Source organism: Anopheles marshallii, chromosome 3, assembly GCF_943734725.1.
Source record: "Anopheles marshallii chromosome 3, idAnoMarsDA_429_01, whole genome shotgun sequence".
Taxonomy (NCBI): Eukaryota; Metazoa; Arthropoda; class Insecta; order Diptera; family Culicidae; genus Anopheles; species Anopheles marshallii.
The window spans coordinates 47,158,226-47,169,154 of record NC_071327.1 but is presented as its reverse complement, the minus strand read 5'-3'; the positions used below and the strand labels follow the sequence as shown (position 1 = coordinate 47,169,154).

Here is a 10,929-nt window from a genome sequence, read left to right as displayed (position 1 = left end):
CTCCGTTCGGTTAGATTGGTCATTTTTTGACGTTTCACCATCTCACCTGCATCTGTCATCTTTCCGTTTGCTCAACTCATCATCTATGGAAGGCCTACTCTTTTAACTAGGGGTTGCTGATAGGCAACGGCTTGCTTTAAGCGTTGTACCCATCATCCGTTCCTTACGTTTATTGCCCATCGTCTCCGGTGAATCATTGTCGCTTACATTTCCTTCTTGTTACTTTATTTTCTCTAACGATATAGTTTTACGTTTGGTTATCGTTTCTGTTGTCGCGTGGAGCCCGTTTGATGAATCTTCCTCTTCACCGGTGCACTTCTGTTCGCTTGCTACGGTAGCACTGTCACAGGCACCCGGGACATACACACAGACACACGCACGCATGCACGGAGCCAAGAAGAAACAAGACGGTGGTACAACTAAGACGAAGGCCGGAGATACATAAAAAAAACCACAACCGACGAACTTCGCCCCTTTGATTGCACGCTGGCCGTGTGTTCTACGTCGATCGGTTGGAAGTGAAATATGTGTGCGTATGTGTGCGTGGAGTGCCTCCAGGAAGTGTGATCCGAGATTGTGAGAATCTCCGGTAGCTTTACGGTCGGAAAAATCATACATCCCTCTTCGACATCACAACCACCACTTGCGCTAACGGTGGAGTACAACCATCACAGGTGGTGTGGGTAGTGGCATATTGTGATAATTGAATTAGTGCAATAATATACGCGACCACCAGGCAGTGGTGTGATGCGGTAGGTGGTTTTATGTCGGGATAGCCAGTACTCACGCGTGTAAAACGCGGCAACGACAGTGCGGAACAACGCGGAAAATTACACCGTGTTTGAAGGAGACAGCAACAACAAATTCCTCCTCGAAACCAAAAGTGAATCCTTTCCACTGTGAATCGGTGGTGATCATATCGTGGGAGAATACGCTTGTTGAAGTTGAAGAAATAATATTGTGCTGCAACCAGTGTTGTGTGTTGATCTGACGCGTTTCGACCATTGTGAAGTGAGAGCTTAAGACGTACCGAAACCGCCACGCCGTACTGCAATAAATACAACACAACAGCAACAACAACAAAAAAGTCATACCAACCAAGGATAACGGAAGCCGCCGGAAGCGCGATCCAATCTCGCCAGCATGGAGTGCTGCCTGTCCGAGGAAGCCAAAGAGCAAAAGCGCATCAATCAGGAGATTGAGCGGCAGCTGCGACGAGACAAACGGGATGCGAGGCGAGAGCTGAAGCTGTTATTGCTGGGTAAGTTAATTGCCGCCGCCCGTAGTAACTCTGGTGGAAAAAGTAATACTTAGCACGTAAATGTTCCACGGACCAGGCGCCTCCATGTGAGATCGCTGGTGGTAGAGAAGTTCCGGATCGGGTGCTCACATTTTTCTTTAAGCGAGATTTTATTTTCTTGAATTGTTTTAGGCCACACGCTCTACATGATTATGTTTCGGCTGGATAGTATTTATTTTTTGCTCTACAGAGAAGAGCAATCCATGGGAAGAATTTCTTCTTTGTACAATTTTTAATCGATTTCGATTTTTGGTTTATAGTTTTTTTAGGTTTTTATTTATCGGGCATTAATTCCTGCCCGAAGATAAGCTGGTATATGTACGAAACAATGCAATTCTCTATTCCTGCCCGCGCGCTCTGTTGTAATAGCTGGCATGAGAGATTTACTGTGAGTTAAATTGCTGGCGTTTCTCACCAAGCGTATTATATTTTTTCATCTCACTTCTCACTAGGGAAATTATTCCAGTGGGTACGTGTTTCGAAAGGACAAAATAGGTTTTTATTACTTTTGATGTGATTGTCTAACTAATTGATTATGATTGTAAATTTCTCAGCAAGGAGATATATGAAAAATAGCTTTTTAGTTTAAAGAAAAGCAATTGTGATTTGAAGCTGCTTATAGTTTCCTTTTCCCCTTGTTCACGCATCAAATGACAGTTTTATTTCGCTTTTTTTAAATATCATCAACCATTAATTTACTCTAGCAAAGGTGTAGCGCCTTAGCTTGAAACAATTGCTGAAAGTGAATGGTGAGCGAATGAGCATTATTTTGCAACGAATCGCTCTTTTCACTTCCGTTTATACATTTTTTGTGGAGCAACGATATGGAGGCGCATGCATGGAAAAGCGTACAGAATAAGATATACACGAGGACACACACACACACAAACGTGCGCACACACCCAACGGGAAAATGAGGTTGGAGGTGACGCGCGTGGTGTTGTTAGAAGGGAAGATCGCTCACCGGTTCGAGAAGCGCATGCGCCCACAACGGATACCGCCATACATACATTGCAATTTGGAGAGGGGGGGAAGGGGGGGGGGGGGGTCCTTTTTGGGGTATCTGCTGTCATTGATTCAAACCGTTCTTCTAAAATCACGCTCATTCTTTCTCTTCTCGCGTTCGATCGCTCAGGTCAGAGTATGTGCATGTGTGTGTGTGTATTTTAACCAAATTTCCACCACCTTGGTTCTCACGTCCATTCACATCAATCCCGAAAAAAGAGTAAGAAAGGAAGGAAGTGAGGCCCGTTCTCTTATAATGCTGGTCAATACGTATTTTTCCGGTTTGGAAGTCAAGGGAAGTCCATGTTCACGAAACTGTTCTGTAAAAAGAAAAGATAAAATAATATGTGAAAAAGTCTTATATTACCATCATTACTCGTTAGCTTTACCCACCAAGCGCATTGATAATGCCGGGAGCCAAAGGGAGAGCTTAATCGTAGAGTTTAATTATTTCACCACCTATCGGTGAACGCACGCCATGCACCTTAAGGACAAAAGCCCGGAACGAACCTATAGCTAGCTAATTTCATTCAGGCTCCTACCATGCTGCTGCCCCAATACTTGTGGGTGAATGACGGGGATTCATGAATGACTCTTCGATGGGCAATTTCCTCTTGTCATGATGTATGCCACTAGCTGACACGTTAATTTGTGTCTCTTCGTGCAGGTGTGTGGGTGTGTGCATATGTAGGTGCAGTCGATTTTATCCATCCCATTTTCCATAGAGAGCATAATGAGTTATGATTAGAATAGTTGCTAACAGGGACAAATATTACACCGGTACCCGATATTGCATACGGTCTTACGAGAAGAACTCAATCCCTTGCTGGTTGTTTTTCGTATTTCGATTGATTTTTTAACAGATATAGATAAAAAAAACACCATAGACAACTCGGTCGATGGGAAACCCCCACTTCATCGCACTAACGAAGGAAGCAATCAGGCAGGAAACGGTGTCAAGCCCCGTACTGCCGAAGGGTAGAGCGAAGCCTTAAGGTGGCTAGGCCAACAATACGAGAGCAAACAAATCATTAGCGTATAACTAGCTAAATGCACATTACGCTAATCGTTCAGCCGTACGTTTTGCGATGTGGAAGCATCGTTGACCGTCTGCTATTTAATATCTCCACACGGTACTGTGTCCCCTAGCCTTCAGAGCCGTATGTTTTCATCGTCAACATATCGTGGTTATTGTCGCTCGTCCGTTGTACATTGAGCTGCAAATGCACTAGTCAAAAGTGACACTTCAATTCTGGGTTGTAGCTGTAGGTGACCAATGTCGATACTGTCGAGGTGAAAATTTTAGCATTGTACTAGATCTTGTTTCCACTTCTAATGTGTAATGCACGCGTTACATATCATTCACCAGGCTATAACACATTTTACGGGACAAAATATAGTAATATTTTATGATACTGTCAGTATTAAGCATTGCATAAATTTCGTAGGAGTAATTTTACAATTTCGCACGATAGTACTGGTCCAAAATCCCATCCCATCAATCCTCTGTAGGTCAGAAAAGGCAGCCCTTAGACCTCTTGAGGTTGTTGTGCTGGTTAAGAAAAAGAAGAATAAACGATTCAAATCCAGTTTCCCATCCAGGGTCGGTAACAATCAAGATACGGGTGGATCATTTTGCTTATTACTGCACATTGTAATATATAAATAAATGTATAATTTTAGTAACATTGCTATCAGTTAGCTATTTTTTGAGGCCGAATATAAAAAAAAGTATCGACATTACTCGTCCAATGCCAGTAAGTTTATAGCATTATAATGTTGTCTTTTGCTTCACCGGGATAGGGAACTCTTTTAAGCGTTTCAAACTGATAAGATGGCCGCTGATGACTAGCTGTTTTATGTTTTGGTTCGTGGTTGCGAAAGGTTTTCAATGACACGTGCTTCAGATCGTTCTGACCACACGATCGTCTCTACGTCTGCTATCACATACAACGGGGTTCGGTCAAACAACACCACCGCCAAACCGGAACGATTGCCTTTGTCGAAGCAGCTAATCAACGTACAATGATGGATGTGTTCTGATCGGCTCTATCTTATTCGTCTGCTTTCGCAGGTACTGGTGAATCGGGTAAATCAACATTCATCAAGCAGATGCGTATTATTCACGGCAGCGGCTACTCGGACGAGGACAAGCGGGGCTTCATCAAACTAGTATACCAAAACATCTTCATGGCGATGCAGTCAATGATACGAGCGATGGATCTGCTGAAGATACTGTACAGTGATCCGGCAAATATCGTAAGTACTCACGACGGTGCTGCTGCGGGTACGGTTGAGTGGCACAAACTTGATCATCCGCAACACGCTACTCCGGTATCTTTCTCTCCCTCTGTCCAACAAAAGGGGGTAGATCCGATTACGTGCGATGCCTGCCTGTGATGCAATAGTAATCGCTATCATTTCACTGTCTTTCATTGTAGGAGCATGCCGAGCTAATACGAAGCGTAGACTTCGAAACAGTGACCACATTCGAACCGCCATACGTTCAAGCAATCAAAGACTTATGGGCCGATGCGGGCATCCAGGAATGTTACGACCGAAGGAGAGAGTATCAGCTAACAGATTCCGCCAAATAGTATGTGTAGTTGCCAATGTTGTTGATCCGCTAACCAGCGAAAAGACTTTTAGTTCTGTTGTTTTTTCCCCCGTTGAGATTAATAATGAATCATGACAAATTTTACGTAACGCAGAGATCATTTCAGTATGATCAATCTGTGAATGAAGCTATGTTTTGCCAAACAACACCTTTCATTTGTTTTGCGATTAATTTGAATTGAGTTATTGGTGTTTATAAGGTGATTTTGTTTTCCATTAAGTATAGAAAGCAATGCATTTATTTTTGATTGGGCTTCATTAACCCAATTGTTTTTATTAATTATATTAGCATTCAAGACACATCATATACAAATTCCTTTTTTGTTCAACAATAATTAGGAGTAATGAAAATATTAGGACCAACAACAACAACAAAAAAGCGATGCAGTACTCCATTTACAACTGTTTACCATTTATACTGATCCTCCTTTGTCATCCTCCTTTCGCCGTTCAGTTACCTTATGGAGATCGATCGTGTCGCGGCAACAAACTATCTTCCAACGGAGCAGGACATTCTGAGAGTGCGTGTACCCACGACCGGCATTATCGAGTATCCCTTCGATCTGGAAGAGATCCGGTTTAGGTAGAGTTTTGATGGACTAGAGAAGGCTTTTTAATTACAAAAAAAGATTTAATCTTTCTCTCTCCTTGTTACTTCTCTGTCTATCTGTCGTTTCACGTCTTTTTTTCATTTTTGTGTCTTCTTAAGTTTGCATGCGCAGTGAAATTCGTCCATTGCGGTCGGTTGGGTTATGATATTTGTTGTTGTTGTTCTTTTAAATAATCACACTCCTTACTTCCTAACACTTTTGCAATGGCCGGTTTAACGGTTCGTTTCTGTTTGCTTCCTCGATTATGTTATATCTTCAGTATTCCAATATTTGTAATGCAAAAGAAGTGCATTCGCACAAAAACAACACTCCCATTTACACACACGTGTCAATGATCACGGTGAAGTTACTTTTAACGTTCACGCTTTTACATAATCCGCTTGCATGGTTTAACAAATTATTAGTTTAACTGCGCACTTGAAATGAAAGTTTTAGAAGTTTTATGTAAAGCCAGTGCAAAACCACTATGTTTTACACACCATTCCGGTGCGGTTGTACCGATATTTTTTGATGATATTTTTTTGCGAGAATGTACATGTGTACGATCTGGTAGTTATGAGAAAAATGGAAAACAGAGCAAAAAACCATATTTACATAGTCGGTTTGCGCTGTACGAAGTTTTAATGAACAAAAATCATAATTCGTTGAATGCAAATTTCAATTCCCAAGAACAGAACTAATTGTAATGCCGATTGTGTATGCGAAATTATATTTATTTATTATGGTCCATTCTAATTCCGTCACCCATTCTTTATCCAGTTACTTAAGCGATTTGGCACGTATCGAACAGGAAGATTTTCTCCCAACGGAGCAAGATATTCTAAGAGCTAGGGCACCGACAACGGGCATTTTAGAGTATCCATTCGATTTGGATAGCATCATCTTTAGGTATGCAAAATAAATTATTCGTCCGTTTCCTATGCTCACCTTTAACGCTGTCGATCGATGTACGATCGGTAGTGTGTGTGTTATTGTGTATATTATAAAACTGCTAGATGTGTACTGTTTTTCGGGTGGAATGGTGAAAAAAGCCGTGAACACATTTGTAAGCTAAGCGTAAATGGTACGTTTTTCATTCCGGTGGTGCTCCTAGTTACTGTTCTAAAGTGTGCATTCTTCTAACTACCTACCTATATATACACATATTTACGAATAATGTTTCCGGGTGATGTGTTGGATGTACAGTTCAGAGATCGCCTCTGATATGTAGCGGCTATTCTCTCATGTAAATACTTAAGCATATGACGCTAAACAAATGCTTTGGAATCATGTCATTCATTAGGTTATCTAAGTTTCGTTCATTGGATGGTAAGGGTAATGTGTTGCGCATTCATCTGATCATCTTTTATTAAACATTCACCAAAACGTGGGATTTCATAATCATGTATTTATAAGATATGTATATCATGTTGTATAAGATGTTTGCAGTGCTTTGGATAAACGAATAGCATGCTTTTAATAATTGTTTATACTGTGCTTGTTTATTAACAACTCGCTGTCGAATATGCTATAAGGAAGAGAGCGGCGATCAAAGAATAGACAGTCAATACTAATAATGTTGTATTTTCTTCTTCCGTGTTTGCGTTGCATTCTTTCTATCGGTTAATCCCTGCAGGATGGTAGACGTCGGCGGACAAAGATCTGAAAGAAGGAAATGGATCCACTGTTTTGAGAATGTAACATCAATCATATTCTTGGTTGCACTGTCGGAGTACGATCAAATTCTGTTCGAATCCGAAAACGAGGTAAGATAACTTTTAAACGAAATATCGTAACATCGCTGTTCAATCAACACAATTTCTAACGGAACTATCTCTACTGCCTCTTCAAACACAGAATCGAATGGAAGAATCGAAAGCTTTATTTAAGACCATTATTACGTATCCATGGTTCCAACATTCGTCGGTGATTCTGTTCTTGAACAAAAAGGATTTGCTGGAGGAAAAGATCATGTATTCGCATTTGGTAGATTACTTCCCCGAGTACGATGGTAAGTTGAGACAATCGCTAGTGTATAGCGTTCAGTGACGTACAGAGACGGCACTTCCAAATGTATATTACGTTAATTACTAACCTTTGTTAAATCTTTAACAACCACGTACCAAAAAAGGACCGAAGCTAGATGACGTGAAAGCGCGCGAGTTTATTTTGAAAGTTTATCTGCGCGAAAATCCCGATCCGGATCGAATGTGTTACTCCCATTTCACTTGCGCCACAGGTCAAGAAGTTATTTTATTTTTAAGCGTAGCATTAATCGCTAGTCTATCTATTATCGCTCTGTCGGGGCTGACCGGTGCCCTTCGATGCCATAGTACTGTTGAGTATCTTGTGTGTGGATATGGCTCGTGGCTCTTAGATCATTATCTGTCTTATTATATAGTTTTGTTTCTGTTGATGTACTTAAAACAAAACATGGCGTATTGTTTTATGACTAGATTCCAGGTTTTTACAAGCTTGAACCCATCGATCGTTTGCTAGTGTGTTAGATTCTCCCACATTCATACATTCGTTTCGCCTATCTTTCACGTATATACAGGACCACAAAGAGATGCAATAGCTGCCAGAGAATTTATACTTCGCATGTTTGTAGACTTAAATCCCGATTCGGAGAAAATAATTTATTCACATTTCACTTGTGCGACAGGTAAGTTCCCATTTTGCATCCTGTTCACTCATCCACGCTCTACTATAACCATTTAATCGATTTTAATAGATGCTTTTGTGATTAGATTTAGTTTGACTTTCGTTTGGTAAATCCGGGTTTTATGTGAGTTATACATACTGTAGTTTGATTTTAAATTCGAAATATTGAAGTTAATTTAATTTTGGTATAATTTACTGAATCATTTATGTTTTTTTTTTCTTAACTATATTTAATGCTTACCAAATTGTATCGATTCTTTAACTGGATTACTTCGCACATTCTCCTATGACTGTGACATGACACGAAAAATCAACAACCTCGATCGTATGCGCCATGTGTACTAAAATAGATACGGAAAACATCAAGCTCGTGTTTTGCGCCGTAAAGGATACGATCATGCAAACTGCTCTGAAGGAATTTAATTTGGCTTAACCACCGAAGGCGTTAAGATTGCATCCATTTTAATAGCGAAAAGTTCAATCGTTCCGAAAACACACGTGGCTAGTAAAATTACCACGTTGTTGCTAGTACATTTTGTTTTCTCTTTGGTGTCCAAGGCCAGACGGATGGCCAGTTTTTAAAGCATTCCCAGTAGTCAAATGCAAATCGAAAATTTTAGCAAATCAAACCTATTTATAATATACTTCCGCACGTCGCATGCCGACCGCTCTTTGCTGAGCGGTACGGTTTTTTAAATCGCATTACGAATAAAGGGTTCGATTGTTGGTTAAACCAAAATTCACTTAAATTTGAGTTCTTTTCTTTCTGCTGCTTCTCCTACCATTCCTATTGATGCTCCTTTATCCTGTCCAATTTAGTACACCGTCCGTAGTTTATGGCTAATATGTATTATTCTTTCTTCTTCCCTGCGTACCCGGTATCGCTACAGACACCGAAAATATTCGGTTTGTGTTCGCCGCAGTCAAGGACACGATACTTCAGTCCAACCTAAAGGAGTACAATCTGGTCTGAACTCGGAGAGGCAACAGTGCTTGCTTGCCATTGGCACCTGCGTTTCGGTACCGATTACAACAGAAGCATAATGGTGAACGATCGCTGGCGATGATCTCGTTAACGTCAAAGGTGTGGTATCCCTTCATCATTATTCGCCTTTGGTGCCATGCTACTGCAACTCTATCGTCATTGTTACCAACAAACCAACAATTACTTCATCTATGTGCGGAAGTGTCAAACCAGCCAGCTAAATCCGTCACCCAAGGGGCATCTTCTCGGACGATAGAGCTGGATCGAAGAAACGGGCAGCAGTTTCCTTATATACACCTCTACATCATTCTTCGTCATCGTCATTATCATCACTACGATTGCGATCATCATCGTCATTTACAACAACACGTACATGTGCGTAGCAATAGGGGATAGCACGGCCAGACGGACACGACGCTGCACAGTGCAGCCGGAATCCCTTTCCACATAAGGCGCTGGTGGTAACGCCAGCTGCGAAAGCGCCCATTGTCTTGTCTGACCGCAATAGTCACCGTTTTTATTGATTGACCCTTTAGCTGAATGTCAAATCTGTCAAATGTTGCGGAGCAAACGAAAGAGATGTTTGCGAATATTGTGGGTATTATGTTCGGGGCTCCGGGTTATATGCGACGGAACACATTGAATCGATATCGTAGCTTCGATGTTTGCTTTTACTGCTTGTGTAAAATTCGAGAGAAACTCACGTTGTACGAAAATTCGGCATACATTCATACACGCACACACAGACACATACCCCCTGAATATACGTTAAAACATATTTTTAATTATTCTGTGTAACGAGCGACAACCTCTCCCTCCCCCCCTCCCCCCTTGACTGTTGAGTGTATATTATTACGTGATCTGCAAAAATACATGCACACCAGTGTAATCTTACGTTACAATCACATTTCGTTCGGGCACACCGAGAACACTACGAGTCGCCGTAGTCGCCGTGAATGCAACGAACACATTACAGCGTATAATAGAAAGAAGAGATTTATGCAGCAAAACAAACGTTTCCTTTGGACTATCTTTATCGAAGAATGTAATGTAATGGTGATTATCCTTATTGTTAGTGTACTATTTGTATAGATTTGCCTGTATATTGTTGGTTAAAACTTACGTTTGCTTATTTAATTCCGTTACGGTGAAAGCACGCATTAATGATTCACTAGAAGAAGCCATCTCCTTGCCAGTAGGACCATATTTCGATGTGCATTTTACAAAGCAATTCGTGGTTCAATTCGTTTTACGCCCAATTGTACGTTGCTAGTTGACAGTTCCTGCTGGGCTCGATAAAAAAAAAACTGCTTTTCCGCGCCAGATTCATTCTTTTCGTTTTTTTTTTGTTTCTTTGTGTTGAATAGATCATTCGATCACTGTTGATAATGTGCTTCTTTTAGCTTTGTTATTACTTATTTTTCCGCATAACAAAATGCATTTAATTGATGCTGAAAAAGTTTAAGTTAAGAGCCAAGATAGGTACAGTTCTGTTGGGTTTTGTATGTTTTTATTTCGTTTTGCTTTTGTTTGTCAGCCTCTGATTAATATTCAAATTATTTGCTTAATAATAGCTTTTGGTGCATTGCGATATTTATTCCCTTAAAACAACATAAGCATTACATGTATGCTGAATTACGATCGTTCGTATCGCAAGTCATGCTCTTCCATTTGAAGACGGAAGGAATGGTATGTTGTATTTTTTGTTGCTGTTATAATTTACATATTCGCGTTCCAATCGCACGTCTATCGGAATTCGCTAAATCAAT

The 10,929-nt window shown here is 40.7% G+C and overlaps 1 protein-coding gene across 3 annotated transcripts; it reads left to right on the top strand.

Annotated features, from left to right (window-relative positions):
* Window positions 1-1,143: 1,143 nt before the first annotated feature.
* LOC128711361 (guanine nucleotide-binding protein G(q) subunit alpha) lies at window positions 1,144-9,353 on the top strand. 3 transcript variants are annotated; one of them, XM_053806230.1, is made up of 8 exons: window positions 1,144-1,261; window positions 4,380-4,564; window positions 4,747-4,901; window positions 6,292-6,420; window positions 7,148-7,277; window positions 7,369-7,522; window positions 8,069-8,176; window positions 9,066-9,353. In XM_053806230.1, the coding sequence occupies exons 1-8, from the start codon at window positions 1,144-1,146 to the stop codon at window positions 9,146-9,148; spliced, it is 1,062 nt and encodes a 353-aa protein (XP_053662205.1). In that variant the 3' UTR covers window positions 9,149-9,353. The 3 variants fall into 3 exon arrangements, with proteins under 3 accessions (XP_053662205.1, XP_053662204.1, XP_053662206.1); XM_053806229.1 differs by lacking the exon at window positions 6,292-6,420 and adding an exon at window positions 5,376-5,504; XM_053806231.1 differs by lacking the exons at window positions 8,069-8,176; window positions 9,066-9,353 and adding exons at window positions 7,643-7,750; window positions 8,526-8,608.
* The last annotated feature ends 1,576 nt before the right edge of the window (window positions 9,354-10,929 follow it).